At 48.9% G+C, this 16,709-nt stretch overlaps 1 protein-coding gene across 1 annotated transcript in view; it reads left to right on the forward strand.

Annotated features, from left to right (window-relative positions):
- Positions 1-16,709, forward strand: part of RPTOR (regulatory associated protein of MTOR complex 1) — a 237,071-nt gene that overhangs the window by 65,420 nt on the left and 154,942 nt on the right. The window contains exon 2 of the mRNA XM_066381484.1: positions 2,096-2,198. Within this exon, the coding sequence (XP_066237581.1) occupies positions 2,096-2,198 (103 nt within the window). The remainder of the gene's footprint in view (positions 1-2,095; positions 2,199-16,709) is intronic.

Genomic DNA, 16,709 nt, shown 5'->3' on the forward strand with positions numbered 1-16,709 from the left:
CAGAGCATCGCCCCTGGTGGGCGTGCCGGGTGGATCCCGGTCGGGCGCATGCGGGAGTCTGTCTGACTGTCTCTCCCCGTTTCCAGCTTCAGAAAAATACAAAAAAAAAAAAAAAAAAAATTGCAGAGGAACGGACACAGGCATATTTGATTGGCTTGAAGCTATTTACGGATATCTTTTGTCGCGTGTGGGATTATGTTGGTAGCTAGGTATAGGACAAATACATTTTTCTAGTTCATGTGTGTAAATATATTCTTGGCTTTTATTTCTTGTCTTATGAAAAGGTATAGCACAGGTGTGGGACAGGGTATGTTTGTAGGAGCAAGGATGAGTTGTGGGAAACCTTTCTTGTCTTCAACAGAGCACGGCTTCCACCTGAGGCCATGCTCTCTGAGGGCCTTGGCCATCAGCTCTCCCTTAGGGCAGCCACGGAGAATCAGCTGCTGTCTGTGCATCTGGCTCCTTCACCAGGGTGGGCAGTGGGCGGGCTGGAACGTCTTGTGGACTGAAGGGTGATTCTTGTGTTGCCACTAGCATTTCTGTCTGAGGGACTCGGGGAGCTTCAGAGCTAATAATTTTAATAATCAAATCACAAATTATTGATTTTACTAGATTTTTATTTTTTTTTTTAGTTTATTAACTGCAGGTTGTGCAGGTGTTGGGAGTGTAACTCGTCTAGCATGTCAGCCGAGGTGGAGGAGCAGGGTGGGAGCAGTGTCTGGAAGGTTGTGCAGGCCCTGCTGCCTGCGTCGTGCCCTGCCCCAGACATGTGCAGAGGAAGCAGCAGCTGCACCTGCAGCAGGCCGCAGTCAGTGACCTGGGATCAATTGGCTCCTTATGCCCTCCGTGTCTCTTCAGCAAAGGTTTAAAGTGGACCAAGAGCTCAAACCGCATGGCACAGAGCCTGTATGGAGTAAACTGTTAATAAACAGAGGCCTTATCAACCAGAAATGATCATAAATGGCCGAGTTTGAAACCTGGTGTAAAGACCTGTGGTGCGAGGAGGAGAGACGGGTGAGTCCCTCCTCAGCCCAGGCTTTGACAGCATGTTGAGCAGTTTAGGCTAGATCCGGAAGGCTTGGGATGGGTGGAAAACAGGGCAGTGGCTGTTGTGTTTAAAAGCCTCCTCTGCTCTAGTGTGGAGCCTGGACCTGGGGGCTGGACGGATCCCAGGGAAGCCATGGCAGCACAGAGGAGACTTACTGGTGTGGAGCGGGGATGGTGTTGAGAACAGACTTCGGTGGCATGTAAGTGGTGGGATAGAAAAGCTGGAGCAATGTGTCCAAGGCAGGTGCCAGGTGCAGGAGCAGGAAGAGGAGGAGTGAAGGCTGCCTTGTTTGAGATGCTGCCTCCCCCTCCCCACAGGGATTTTTATTGCTTTGATTTACTAATGCACCTAAAGATGGCACCTAAAAATAGTGATTGGCACCTAGTATGTGCTCAGTAAATGTTGAGCAAGTGAATGAATGGAAAATGAGGTCCAGATTTCTGGTGTGTGTGTCTGGTATGTGAACTGACATTTCCTAATGGAGGGATACTGGAGAGGAACAGGTGTGCAGAAGATGTTTCAGGTGATGGGCTGTAGCATGTCATGTAAACACCAGAGGAGAGAAGTATTGCAATCCAGTGATGTGGCTACAATGAATCTTTACTATGTAAAGAGTATGTGGGAATTGATCAGGAAAAATCACTGATGTGTGTACATTTGATGGTGTGAACGAACTCCACAAAAGATGGAAGATACAAACAATGCTGAGGAGGCCAACCAAAGACTCAACATGACCTTTTTCTCTTGTTTAAATAAGTAATGATTTTATTTAATGAGTGCGTAAATTTGTGCAGAGGTTTTGCACAGTAACTTGGCTGGACATTACAAGTGCCTTCACATGTTTATGCTTTTGATCAAAAACTGCTTTCTGGAAATGCATCATGAGGAAGCCTGAGGAGAACCTCTCCCACCATCTGCCATTCCACTCTGCAGCCCTGGCGAGGGGCGGTGGTGAAGGCAGGGCTGGCAGGGCACTCACTGTCACTGTGTCTGGAAAGCTGTACCCTTGAGTTTCATAGGAAATATTTGTTTTTCTTGTGTTTGCAGATGAAGACCGTCAGTGTTGCCTTAGTTTTGTGCCTGAATGTTGGTGTGGACCCCCCAGATGTGGTGAAGACCACCCCCTGCGCGCGCTTAGAATGCTGGATTGGTAAGTCCCGAAGTTACTCTGTGGGGCTCTGGGCTGACAAGGTGTGCCCCACACTGTCCTGCACTAGCAGGGGCTCATCACAGGTTCATGTCTCTCAGGAGTTCTCTGACCTTACAATTTGTGGTCGAGAAAGTGTTTTAAGAAAAATTAATACAGTCTTGGTTATTGGATTATGTAATTTTCTCCTTTACACTGGCCCTGCATCTTACACATAGTAGGAGCTATATACACTTTGAAACATTGAATGACAGACACCTGCATACAGGTGCTCCCTTCCACAGCCAGGAGTCCAGCCTCTTCCCAAGACAAGGTGCCCCCGTTCCTGGTCATCATCTCCGTGAGTGAGTGTGGTGCAGTGCTGAACTGGGATGGGACATGTGCATGACTTTCCAGAAGGAAGCATTAGGCATTAGGCCTCACCATTAGGATATTAGCTGGAGCTTTTTTTAGATGCCTTTTATAAGGAAGATGTTCACTTCTATTCTTAGTTGCTGATACTTTTTGTCAAGAGTCAATGTTTACTCCCACAGATGCTTTCTCAGCATCTATTGAGATAGTCACTTGACTTTTTTATTTTTCATTCTACTGATATGGTGAATTATATTGATTAAGTTTTGGTGTTGAGCCAACCTTGAATTCCTGGAATAAACTTCAGTTGTGTCATCTTTTCTCTGCATTGCTGGATCTGACTGCTCATATTTTGCTAAGGAACTTTGCATCTCTGTTTCTGAGGAACATTGGTCTGTAGCTTTATGACAATGTACTTGTTTGGTTTTGGTACCAAGATAATGCTGGTCTTGTTAAATGAGTTGAGCAATATCCCCACCTTTTTTGTTTTACTGAGGAGTTTGTATGGAATTGGGTATTATTTCTTCTTTAAGTCTGGTGAGATTTGCCCATGGAGCCATTTTGGTGCAGGTTTTCCTTTGTATCCATGTAGGTTACTCAGCTTTTTTTGTTGCCAGAATTGCCCCCCACCCCACCCCAGCTTTCTTCATGCTAAGCAGAAGCAGAAGTTTCCTTTATCTACTTTGAGTAACAAAAATCATACAAGATTCTAATAGAATTGAGAAAAAAGTTACTCCATTTTACTTGCCTGTCTCAGTATTTGGAGGTGTCTTAGGGTGACAGTCCTGTCTCTCAGCCTCCCCACCTGCAGCCCAGCCCCTGTCCTCACCCCAGTGGCTGTGCCATTTTCTGTGGCCGCTTGTCTTAGACGCCTTTTTGGTCTCTGCTGTCTCCTGGTGACCATGCTGCTTGAAATTGACTTTTATGGTCACCACCGACTGTTTCCACTTCATTTGTCCCTTGTCAGAGGTGAATTTAATCAACTGCTTTCTATTTTCTCCCTCTTTAACTACTCGTGTTGGGTTTTATACAGCAGGGTTTCTTCATCCTGGCATGGGCTCCTAGGACGTGTGCGCCCCTGCTTGTGCAGTGCTGGTGTCTTGAGTGCCGATGTGAGCCTTCTATACTGGGGAGGCCTGGCGGCTCTTAAGTTTTCTAGGGGTTTTTCACCTGCCTCTTGCCCCATCCAAAAAAGAAAAGCAAAGAAACCAAAAGAATCCTCCCTCACATAAATCTCTGATTTATGAAAATGAAAAGGATTCCTTCCTTCTTGGGGAGAAAGACCCTGCAAATTGGTAGATTGTTTGACATTGTGTCTTGAAAGGTTTTCTGCAGTTTAGAGTTGTAACATACTCGGTGATAATTCCAGTGGGGTTTTAGGTTCAAAAGGGCCTGACCAGGTGGTGGCACAGTGGATAGAGCATTGGACTGGGATGCAGAGGACCCAGGTTTGAGAACCTGAGGTCGCCAGCTTCAACACAGGCTTAATCTGGTTTGAGCAAAGCTCACCAGCTTGAGCCCAAGGTCGCTGGCTTGAGCAAGGGGTTACTCAGTCTGCTGTAGCCCTGGTCAAAGCACATATGAGAAAGCAATCAATGAACAACTAAGGTGTCGCAACGAAAAACTGATGATTGATGCTTCTCATCTCTCTGTGTTCTGTCTGTCCCTATCTATCCTTCTCTCTGACTCCCTCTCTGTCTCTGTAAAAAAAAAAAAAGGGCTGTATGGTTTTTGCGGGTTGAAAATTTTTGATATTTTCTTTTATTAAGGAATAGGCAGTCCTTGTGGTGGTGATTTAGCAATAATGCTGTAAGAAGAAAAGAATCCTAAAGGTCTGACTCAGCAAATCTTCAGTGGTGTCTCACAGTCTAGATTTTAATTTTTATTAAAAAAAAAAAAAAAAAGGCCCTGGCCGGTTGGCTCAGTGGTAGAGCGTTAGCCTGGCGTGCAAGGGGTCCCGGGTTTGATTCCCAGCCAGGGCACACAGGAGAAGCGCCCATCTGCTTCTCCACCCCTCCCCCCTCTCCTTCCTCTCTGTCTCTCTCTTCCCCTCCTGCAGCCGAGGCTCCATTGGAGCAAAGATGGCCCGGGCGCTGGGGATGGCTCCTTGGCCTCTGCCCCAGGTGCTAGAGTGGCTCTGGTCGCAACAGAGCGACACCCCGGAGGGGCAGAGCATCGCCCCCCTGGTGGGCAGAGCATCGCCCCTGGTGTGCGTGCTGGGTGGATCCCGGTCGGGCGCATGCGGGAGTCTGTCTGACTGTCTCTCCCCGTTTCCAGCTTCGGAAAAATACAAAAAAAAAAAAAAAAAAAGCCTGACCAGGTGATGGCGCAGTGCATAGAGTGTCGAACTGGGATGTGAAGGACTCAGGTTCGAAACCCCGAGGTTGCCGGCTTGAGCGCGGGCTCATCTGGTTTGAACAAGGCTCACCAGCTTGAGCCCAAGGTCTCTGGCTTGAGCAAGGGGTCACTCGGTCTGCTGTAGCCCCTCGGTCAAGGCATATATGAGAAATCATTCAATGTGCAACTAAGGAGCTGCAATGAAGAATTGATGTTTCTCATCTCTCTCCATTCCTGTCTGTCTGTCCCTATCTGTCCCTCTCTCTGACTCTCTCTGCCACAAAAAAATACATAAATAAAAAATAAATACCCCAAAGTCACAAGTGCAGTCCGCAGCAGGATTTCCCACCTCACTGGAGAGGAAGCCACAGCAGTGATGGTGCCGCACCTGTAGAGCCTCAGGTGTGCTTTCTGCACAGGACAGTCTCTCCCAGAGCAGCTCGCTCACCAGCCATGGCGCTCCGCTCTGTGAGCACTGGCGGCAGGCAGGCTTGCCACTTGTCCCCATCATGTCCCTATGGCACAAGGACCTGGCATCACCTGAACATTGCCCTTAACTTAATCTCATTCAGCCTGGGACAGGTCCTCAGCCTTTCGTTAACCTTTTTGACCTTGACACTCAGGAATATCTCAAGTTTTCCTTGATATTTCCCCAGCTTTACTTTCAGTTCTGCCCCCTGGGCAGGAATGTCAGCGAGGAGGTCTGTGCCCTCCCAAGGCGTCCTGTCAGGTGGCACATGGCTGATCTACCCATGTCTGCTGTGCAGCTGCCTCATCACGAGGTTGGGCCCGTGTGTGCTGGAGCTCTGGGCAAGGTCCTCCGTTCCCTCCTGTTGTTAATGAGTAGTTGGAAGCCCTGCTTTGAAGCTGCGTGAACACTGCGTTCCTCCTTGTGCATTCATTTGTTTCTGTTTGAATTCACGGTTTCCCTTTCCTTCCTGGAAGTCTGGTGTCATCATCACTTGTCATCCCCATGAGCTGATGGGCTTTGCCTGCTTCTCTCACTCATGGAGGACCCTTTCCTGCCAGCCAACTTGTGGCCAGCTTGTGCCCTCCTTGCCACGGTTCTGGGCCAGCTGTCTCTAGGAGACAGTTCCTATTGGGGGCACCCCAAGTTTAGAGACTGGGAGAGTCCCCATCTGAGCTGAGTTGTCACACTCTCCGTGGACAGAACAAGGGAACAAACGTGTGTATTTCTATGCATACACGTTTCATGTCTGTGGTCTGTACTGCCCATCTACATGCACACTCCTGCCCCCATTGTTGTTGTGAGTCGGGGGCGCAGAGAGAGAGATCAGCAGATGAAATCATCAAGGACTAGCAAAGGACCACTGCTCGCTCAGGCAAATGGCCCTGAGTTCGCGCTGTGTCCTAATTTTATTCACAAGACTTCAAAAAGCTTGTTTATTGAGAAATTGGCATAACATCAAGTATAACTTTTACTTAAAGATACATGGAGTGCACCTGCAAGATAGCTTAGTAACAACATAATATCAGAAGGCATTAATTGCTATTGCTTCTATGGATCCCATAACATTCCTCTCCTTATCTTAAGGAATAACCTTGGAAAGTACAGAAATCTTATGAGAATGTTTTACTGAGAAAAGCCCAGCAACTGCCTACAGTCACATAGACCTGTTTCAGTGACCTGCCTTCAAGTCACAAAACAATTCTCTTGGCAAAACATTCTTTTCTTGTGGCTGTGTTCCCATCCAAGGCCATGGCAATGGGTTATTTCACTACACCCCATCCAGCCCAGCACATTGTGACTCCCTTATCTGACAGGGAAGACCGTGGTGTCCTCTGTCCTTGGTGATGACTCCTACTGGTGGCCGAACTTGTTACCCCACCCTCAGCAGCCTGCTCAGACTCTGTCCTGTGCGGAGCCATCTCCCACAGGCTCTGCCTTCCTTGCTGCTCAGGCTGCAGCACCACGCACAGTTCCTCAAGGACGCACCAGCCTGCCTTCCCTGCACTGATCAGGCTCCCAGCGTCTGATCACATCCTGCCAGGCCACTGCTGCTTCCTGGTCCTGGAGCAGGTGTCAGGCTGCCCAGCCCCATTCATGGCTTTAGGAAGGTTTAAGGAAAGATCCTAGCATTTCCAGTGAGTGCTTTAGCTTTAGGCTTGGCAGCCCAGGGATGATGCTATATCAGTGACCAGGATCAAGAGCTGGCCCAGTTGGGGAAAGAATGTGCCGCAGACCAGTGTGGCTAGTAATTGTCCAGGTCCTGAGTGAGAACAGTGCCAAATGAAAAAATAAACTCAGAAAAAGGATGGGATTGGGAGGTCTCTGCAATGTCTTTAGCAGGGGTCCCCAAACTACGGCCCGCGTGCCACATGCAGCCCCCTTAGGCCATTTATCTGGCCCCCGCCGCACTTCTGGAAGGGTACCTCTTTCATTGGTGGTCAGTGAGAGGAGCATAGTTCCCATTGAAATATTGGTCAGTTTATTGATTTAAATTTACTTGTTCTTTATTTTAAATATTGTATTTGTTCCCATTTTGTTTTTTTACTTTAAAATAAGATATGTGCAGTGTGCATAGGAATTTGTTCATAGTTTTTTTTATAGTCCGGCCCTTCAACGGTCTGAGGGACAGTGAACTGGCCCCCTGTGTAAAAAGTTTGGGGACCCCTGGTCTTTAGCTTGCAAGAGCAAGAGCAAAGCCCTGGTCTGCTCAATTATATAGTGCAGAGCCATATGCAAATAAGGAAGTTTCTGATATAGTCACACATCTGAGGCATAACGGGATTCCTCATTAGATTGCACCACCCACATCATGCAACAGTCAAGGGTGTGGGGACATCTTAGTCTTAAAAGGGTGTGGGTAAGAGTTTGGTTTTAAACTAAGCCCTAGGCTATAAGGACTTTGTTAGTTTACAGCCTATCTCCTATATATCCCCCTTTTTTATTTTTTAATCTTAGTTCATGTGCTGAGATTTGCACTCGTCTGATTTCCCAGATTCCAATTCAGAGGCAGATTGGAAAAATACAGAATAAACACAAAATTAGTGTAGCCAATGTTAACAGATACCAAAACAAGTGTCTTAATATTTAAAGGGATTAAAGCCTTTTAGATCATTAAGCAAATTTTTAGCCAATATAACAGGATCTATAATAGAGTCTTTGCTGTTTCGAATGTCCTTAATATGTTCTCCAAGACTTGTGGTGGTACAGTGAGTAAAGCATTGACCTGGAATGCTGAGGTCGCCAGTTCAAAACCCTAGGCTTGCCTGGTCAAGGCACATATGGGAGTTGATGCTTCCTGCTCCTTCCCCGCCCTTCTCTCTCTCACTCTCTCTCCTCTCTAAAATGAATTAAAAAAAAAATGTTCACCAAGTCCATGCTAACACATCACCATTCCACATTCCCTGCAGATGTAACCCAACCCCACTTCAGTCCCACTGAAAACTGTCACAAGGAGCAGGAGTCACACACATCCAGGAAAAGTCCGCATGGCACTGGAACTGTTGTCACATTTCCACACTCTGCAGCTAGCCTCCAAGTCCCATGACCACTGCTTCCAGCATATTAATCTTTTGTCTCAAGCTTAATGTCAATTCTGGGTTTCTGGTGATGATTCAGGTAGACTGGAAGGGCCATCTGTAGGTATGTGTGGAAATGGAGCTTTTGTTTTCTTTAACCTGGAGAGATGAAACCAGGGGGGCTTTTCTTGGAGTTTTGCAGCCATGGAGGTGGTCAGGAGAACCTTGGGATTCACTATGCTGGGTGGTAGAGGTAAATTTGTAATAGGAGTGGGTAAATCTGGCTGGCCGAGAGTAGCAACAAGGCCAATTCCAAGGACAGGAGTGAAAGGAGAGAAAGGCTCTGGATTTGAAGAGTAGGTCTTGGCCTAAAATAGGGTTGGGGCACTGAGGCAAGAGAAGAAAAAGAGTGTGTAAAGGAGACACCATGTATTAGATAAGGCAGTGGATCCGTGGCAAGTGAGGAGGAAAATAAGACCTTCAACAGCCACAACAGAGATCTTTAAGGGATGAGCAGGACCCGAATATTTGGGCAAGGCAGAGTAAGTGCCCCTGTGTCTATAAGAAATGAGATCAGCTTACCTGCTACTTGGATGGCTACCCTAGGCTCATCGATGATGATGTGAGATAAGGCCGATGGCCCTGGGCACCTTCAGTCTTCAGTGGTGAGTTCCAGCAGGCTGGGCACGGTTAGGTCAGAGGTGGCTGGGTTAGGGCTGCAAGAGACTGAACCCTCCCTTGGACTGAACCCTCCCTTGGAGGAGCGAGGGGGGCAGTCTACCTTCCAGTCCCTTTTTCCCACAGCAAGGGCATGGCCCTGGCAGGGGCCGAGGAACCAGATAGACTTTTGCCCAATGACCTTCCTTTTCACACCTGAAGCAGGGCCCTGATGGAGTCTTATGAGGCTTCTTAGAGACATTGGAGCCTTTAAGGGTGGCTGCCAAGAGCCAGCATTTTGCCTGATCTCTTTGGGCTCTGTCTGCTTTCTTCTGTTCCTCTTGGTTATTATAGACCTTAAAAGCCATACTCAGGAGATCTCGTTGAGGGGTTTGAGGGCCCTTCTCTGCCTTTTTAAGCTTTTTCTGTTTATTGGGGGCTGATTGGGAGAAGACAGAGGGACAGCAGAATTTGCAGGAGGAGGAGGTTTGGGGTGTGCTAAGAGGATTTGATAGATGGAACAGGTTTGACAGAGAAGGGGATGAGAGCATAGTAAAATAGACCTTATACAATTGCTCTTGTGGAGTGAGTCTTTCCTTCTGGCTCTTGGTGTCTCACCAAACATTCAGGAACCCACTGAGGAGCCTCAGCAGTCCTAGGAAAAACACACACATATCCTCGGCCGTGTAAGAGACAGGTCTGGCCCTTGCCAGATTCCTGTGAGCGAGTCCTTCCATCGCACTTCAGAGAAGGCTTTCCTTATTGGATTTTAGTCTTTAAGCCACTGAATGGCCCTGTACATCAGCATTTAAAAACTTTTTAAAGTAAAAAGAGCATGATAAAGAAGATTTGCTAGAGTTCCAGGATATGACTCCCTCCTTCTTATTTTTAAGTGTTTGATGGGCATGCTCTAAATCTGATTAATCTTAATACCTGAGTTGCTATTTTGCTCTCAATTCAGAAAACAAAGTACACACCTTACAAAGCACCAACTAAATTAGCAAGTCTTTAGGATCTACATTCCATTCTATTTAAATGAGTGCTCCTTACATGTTCCAATTTTAAAGCAAAAATGTAGGGATGAAAATATTTTATATTTTCAATATAAGAGCTGACATTTCCAATTTTTTGCATGCAAGAACTTAATTTAGGCCTTAAAAATCCCATTTTAGACAACATCAGACAAAAAATAAACAGAAACTAGAGTTAGACAAACTAGAGAGAAATCCGGGATTTCAGAGCACAACCAGACTAGAAAGATGCCTGCCTGATCTCAGTCAGGGCATTTTCTGATGGACATAGGAGAATGGAACTAACAAAATCTCCCTGAGAAAATCTGCTCTTGGCAGCTGCATGGGAAATTCTGCAGTCAGATCCACCAGGGGTCTCCTGCCTAAATTTCCAGGCAAAGAATAGGAAAGAAACAAAATAATAGTTCAGAGGATTATTGCTAAAACATTAAAGAAAATCAGACAATAACAGGAAAAGCTGTAACTTTAATAGCTGAGTCTCCTAACCATTCTCAAATTCCATAGTTGCGGTAACTGGCTGTTCAGATGGACCATGACAAAACTTCTCCTCTACCTCAATTTTAGCTGAGCAGCAGACTAAGTAGCCAGAGAGAACTAGGAGCAGCCGCCCTGCCATTGCTCGGGATAACTGGGTGATGTTTGGCCTGCTGGAATCAGAATTTGCTAAGGAAACACTGACATTGCCCCTACTGTTGGATGGGGCCAGGGAAGGCCCTGTTGTTTGTCTCCCTGACTCACCTGCCCTTTGGCAATATACTTAGATTTACATTTATTTACCCTATGCTTTCCTCTCCTGCAGTGTGGGCAGAGGCTAGGAGCTCTAAGAGCTGGCTGCCCTTGAGGGGGAGGCTGAGACTGATATGGGGGGGGGGGGGTAGGACAATTTTTAGCAATATGCTGTAAACTCCCGCATTGTAAATAAGATCTACTGGCAAAAGTACTTCCAGCCTCCCTTCCTTTGTTTGTCCTGCCCTTTATTAAGTATTGTCCTGGAAGCCTCCCCTGAAGCACTGCGGCAGTAGCCAGACCTTGCATGTATGAAGGCCCAATATCAGTGCATATTCTGATGTAATCTGTTATATCTTGAACCTGATCTAAAGCTTGTTGGAGTGGGGATCTCCAAAACGCTGAGCTAGAGACCCTGGAAGCAATTGGATAAAGGTAAGAAGGAGCAGAGGGCTGCAGAGACATCAAGGTTAAGTAGGCCACAGCCGCATCACCCCCACCCTTTGAGTCGTCCCCAGGCTTGGAGGCATCTAGTTCACCCCCTTCTTCCTCTCACATCCAAATTCCTCCTTTTCTAGCTCCCTCTGGCACCCCCCAGGCAACGGCTTCTCCTCAAATAAAAACATTTGTACAAAAAGAAAAAGGTCCCTGCCCTGGCCGGTTGGCTCAGCGGTAGAGCGTCGGCCTAGCGTGCGGAGGACCCGGGTTCGATTCCCGGCCAGGGCACACAGGAGAAGCGCCCACTTGCTTCTCTAGCCCTCCGCCGCGCCTTCCTCTCTGTCTCTCTCTTCCCCTCCCGCAGCCAAGGCTCCATTGGAGCAAAGATGGCCCCGGGCGCTGGGGATGGCTCTGTGGCCTCTGCCTCAGGCGCTAGAGTGGCTCTGGTCGCAACATGGCGACGCCCAGGATGGGCAGAGCATCGCCCCCTGGTGGGCAGAGCGTCGCCCCTGGTGGGCGTGCTGGGTGGATCCCGGTCAGGCGCATGCGGGAGTCTGTCTGACTGTCTCTCCCTGTTTCCAGCTTCAGAAAAAAAAAATAAAAAAAAAGGTCCCTTACTTTTGACCCTAATTTTCTCATAATTTATTACTCCTGATTATACTTTTCCTGAAAACTTTCTCTACTCACTGTGCACACTTGGGAAGTTCCATCACCTGCCTTTAGTTTAGTTTTTTCTTTCTCAGGTCCGTGTTTGGGTGCCACTTGCCGCGGACCAGCTTGGCTAGTAATTGTCCAAGTCCTGAATGAGAATGGTGCTGAATAAAGAAATAAACTCAGAAAAAGGATGGGACCGGAAGGTCTCTGCAATACCTTTAGATTGCAAGAGCAAAGCCCTGGTCTGCTTTATTTTATAGTGCAGAGCCATATGCAAATAAGGAAGTCTCTGATACAGAGTTACACATCTGAGGCATAAACAGGAGTCCTTATAAGAGTACACCACTCCCCACCATGCAACAGTCAAGGGTGTGGGAAGATCTTAGTCTTAAAAGGGTGGGTAAGAGGTTAGTCTTAAACTAAGCCCTAAGAACTTTGTCAGTTTACAGCCTGTCTCCCACAGGAATAGAGCTGCACCTGGGAAGGCAAGGTGCTTTGGGGCACGCAGAGGAGGGCCAGCTGGCAGGTAGCTGGAGGCCTGCCTGGTAGGGGCAGTGACCTGAGGAGCTGGGCCAGGGCCCTGCATGTGTGGGGAGGGGTACCGCATGTGACAGAGGCCCTGTGGAAGGAGTGTGGGAGGTACTAGGTGAGCCTTTTCAGATGGCATTGTCACAGCTGCAGCTACATTTGAGTGAGAGTTGGGGCCAGGCAATTGGTAGGAGTAGGAGCCTGGCTTATGATGCGGACACAGGAGTGAAGCTGTAGGGTGGCCTGGCTGGCAGCAGGGGAACCCGGCTCCATGACCTGACTGGCTGGTTCTGCCTTTCCCAAAACCTGAGTGCCTGGAGTATGTCGTTGCTCAGGACGGAAGACACTCTGCAGGGTCGGTGCAGTCAGATAACTGGAAAAGACCTCAGAAGACAGCTGGCTGAGGTCTTATATTGGGTCTTAGCCTCTTGTGCTCTGTCCCTGAAGCCAGAGATTGGCATCCTTCACGACCCACTTCCTTTACACCAGCTGCGCAGCTTCTGCAGGTTCCCTGCCTCCATTGAGCCTTGTCTTCTCCTCGGCACATGGGGCCAAGGACAGCACCTTCTCCTTGGCAGAGGGGCTTCTCTGGCAGCAGATATGCAGCTGAGCGCAGGTGCTGGCAAAGCTGCTCCCTGCACCTGCCCACCTGTGTGCGCACTCCAGAGGAGAGGTCTGCCCCAGGCACAGTGGCTCGGTCCTGCCTGGAGGTCTTAGCAGATGCCTGGTAGAGTGCAGGATGATACAGAACACTGGACATGTCAGGCAGTAGCTGGGTGTCTGCCTGCCTCACCCCAGACCTGGGAGCATGGGGCGTCTGTGTGGGGCAGCGCAGGGTTCTGAGGTGATGCTCCCACTGCTGAGACAGTGGTGCTGCTCTCTCTGGTCTCAGGGATGAGGTGGTGACTGAGAAAGGGATGGACTCTTCTTTCTGTTCTGTGTTTGTGGATCCCAAACATGTGGGAGAGGCTCCTTCCAAAGGCTCAGAGAATGTCAGTGTTCATGAAGTGGCACTTGAGGTTTTCTGATAGTGACAAGAACCATATTGCCAGGACAAACAAGTAGGCAACACACCGAGATGCTGAGTGAGCATGTGGCCTCTGAAGCACCTGCCATCACCCTGTGGCCACTGCTGCCCAGGGGAGGTGCACACCGTGAGTTCCAGCCACAGGCCCTTAGCAACTGCTGTGGACTGAGCAGGAGGTGGCTTTTGGGCATTTTCGGGCTCGGACAGGTTCCACCCCTGCCCTGCCGCCCGCTGATTCCTTGAGATAGTAAGACACGCTCTTTTTTACAGAGATGACACTCCTCTCTTCCCAGAGAAGCAGGGGAGAGGTTGTATGGCTGTGGCCTGACGTGAATGCTACAACGGTGACCTGGAAAGCAGTCCTGCTAGCTTGGTTGTGCTGCGCCTGCTGGAGAGATGCCTCATTTGAGAGCAGAGTAGAGATAGCGGGAAGCTGAGCGGGAGGACGTGCTCTTTAGCTCAGATACTTTCCCTTGCTGGCCTGTGGCTCCTGTGTCCCCTAGGAGTAAAGAAGGCTGGAGCTTTGTCAGGAGCTTGGAAACTATTTTCCTACAGGAATACTTGGAGGGCACTCGGCTCTGTCTCCCCTTATTCCCAAGAGCAGCATTTTCCTTTTCCGTTCACATGTGAGGGCACTGAGACCCTGTGTAGATGAAGGTGGTGATTGACTGGTGGAGCTGGAGGTACAGGCAGCGTCACAGCTGTCCTTGCTTCATTCCTACAGCAGGTCCGTCTAGTTGGCCAACACGTTGCACTGGAACCTCAGGTGGTGGCACAGAGGTGAGCACAGCAGACATGGGGTTGTGCTCCTGTGCACAGTACATGAGACTGGCACCATTGACAAGGGCCACCACTAGTGGCTTGAGAACTCAGAGAATGCTGTGGGCAAAGGAGTCAGGACTGGCCGTGTGGAGGGAGGGGCTTTGCAGGGGGAGGCGAGGGTTGAGAATCCAAGGAGAAGGAGCCAGCTGTGGCGGCTGAGACCTTGGAGCCTCTGCTGGGCTCACCCTGGGAATGGGGCTGTAGGAGCACCTGCTGCTCTGTGCCCTGGCACCTTGCACCGGCAGCTGCAACCTTTGCTCTTTGGGCCCTTGCATAGTAGTGCCTCCATCTGTGTTGGAGGAGGACTGGAGCCTGCTGGGCACCTCTCCTGCCTGCCCTGTGAGAGTGACGACGGTGCACATGACTAGGCCTGCGCTTTAACACAGGACATCCCAGTCACACCCTCTGCTCTGCTGAGCATCTGTCAGTGCTTGGTGTTTGCACAGCACTGGCTCTGGAGTGAGGTTGGTGATTAGCATGCTGGACTGTGGAGAAAGCTCTTGTGGAGAGCATTCCTGGCATGGGCTGTGCAGCCTGGGGCTCCCAGCTCTGCCCCCGGTCTCAGGAAGATGAAATGCCTTTCATTATGTACACTACTAATTATAAAATACGTGCAGGTGATATTATGGTAGTATATAATACAGAGCCATTAAAAGCCACTTCCAATTTCAGAGTGGCCCTTTGCCATTGTGTATTTTCTCAATTAAAAATTCTTTGTTCAAAGTTACATGACTAATTAGTGGCAGAGTCCTTCAAAGTCATACAGAGAAATTTGCTCTTGGTCTAATAGTGGTACTCAGTAAGTCAATAACAAATATTTATGGAGTGGCCACTGAATACAAGCTACACAGAGCGGTGAGCTCTGCATGATTTTTAGCTGTAAGTTTGTGGAGAAGTGTAGCATGCAGGCAGAGAAGTGCATGGATATAGGCGTGGAGTTTGATAACTTTTCCCAAACGATCAGAAACACGACCAGCTGCCAGAGGCCCAGTCTTATCTGTCCTCACCTTCCAGTCCTCCCCTTTCCCCCCAGGTCTCCACTCTCTACAGCTATGTTATATTGGGTTTTGCTGATTTTGTGTGTCACCTAAGTGGAACACCAGGAGTTACTGGAGGCTTTGAGGGGAGGAGTGACATCACAGAAGTGCCATTTAAAAGATCCCATGGGGCAGGTTGAGAGCAGAGAGGTCAGTGGAACCCTGCGCCTGGGCTCCTGCCCTCATCAGGGTCTTTGGAAACCCAGCCAGGAAGAAGAAGGCTCTCTGACATCAGTGGAGAACCTTGGGATCAGCACCTGAGTCAGTGGTGCTGTGCAGGCTGTGTTTTGTAGGAAAGGTGGATAGGGCAGTTATGTGTGATGGAAAGCAGGGGATGGAAAGAATGCTCCACTTTTCCAGTTGGCCAAGTGCCAGCACCACTGATAACCTTTATGACCGTAGACCAGGTCACTTGACCAGTTTCTCTCCTGTGTTTTGAGGTCAGTTGTATGACGTTCCGTCCGTGTAGAGTTCTAAGTGTCATGACCACAGAAGGGTTTGCTCAAGAGCTGCAGATAGGAAGACTGATGCAAAGCTAGTGTCTTATGCAAGTGCTGATTTTTATCTACTCTCCCTTCCAGTTCTGGCCATCCGGTTTGTTACACATGAGCCATGAAGGCATTAGAAGTATTTTATTGAAATGCAACTACAACTTTAAATTTATGTTCTGGCTACTTCACTGCCCCCACCCCCATCAGATTGATGTCTCAACAATATCCACACAGGAATTTAATTTATTTATTTAGTTTAGCTTAGTTAACGCAGTAGTATATGTGTCCTTCTAGTTGTCTCATTCCCTCCCTCTCCCCAGCCCTCGCTGTCCCCCCTCCTACTCACTGTCACATTCTGGGAAGGAAACCATAGTATTAATTGGCTGCAGGGCCTCCCAGGAGATGAGATGTGACACCCACTTAGTTGACCACAGCCTGATGAATGGCCAGGAGCTGCTCTGCTCCTCCCTTGTGTGGGAATGCACTTTGATCAAGGCCAGGGAACAGAGTGGCTGCTGTCAGGCTGCCACCGCTAATGAGGGATCTGGTGTCCGCGGGAACGCGTTTGGTGCAGAGAAGCGTGGCCATGGTGCTGTCCGACTAGGTCTTGCTTTCCACACTGGGGAACACAGGGAGAGGACAGGGCATTCCAGGAGGTGAAGTTCAAGGTGGAGTGTAGTTTCGGGGCCTTGGGCTTCCCCTCCTTCCTTTTATCGGGGTTCTTGAGTGGCATCTGATCAATGGGTTCCTGGACAGGCCTCTTATCTTTCTGTTCTTGTGAGCACAGACTTCAGCCAGCGCAGCACAGGGGCTCTGGGGTGTGCTCTGTCCTTTTAGCTTTGGCCTTGCTGGTGCTGGTCAAGCCCAGGTAGGGCTGGCCTGCAGTGGTTCCTGCCTGCTCTGCCTGTGCCTGAGGTGGACCTGGAGTT

Source organism: Saccopteryx leptura, chromosome 4 (genome assembly GCF_036850995.1).
Source record: "Saccopteryx leptura isolate mSacLep1 chromosome 4, mSacLep1_pri_phased_curated, whole genome shotgun sequence".
Taxonomy (NCBI): domain Eukaryota; kingdom Metazoa; phylum Chordata; class Mammalia; order Chiroptera; family Emballonuridae; genus Saccopteryx; species Saccopteryx leptura.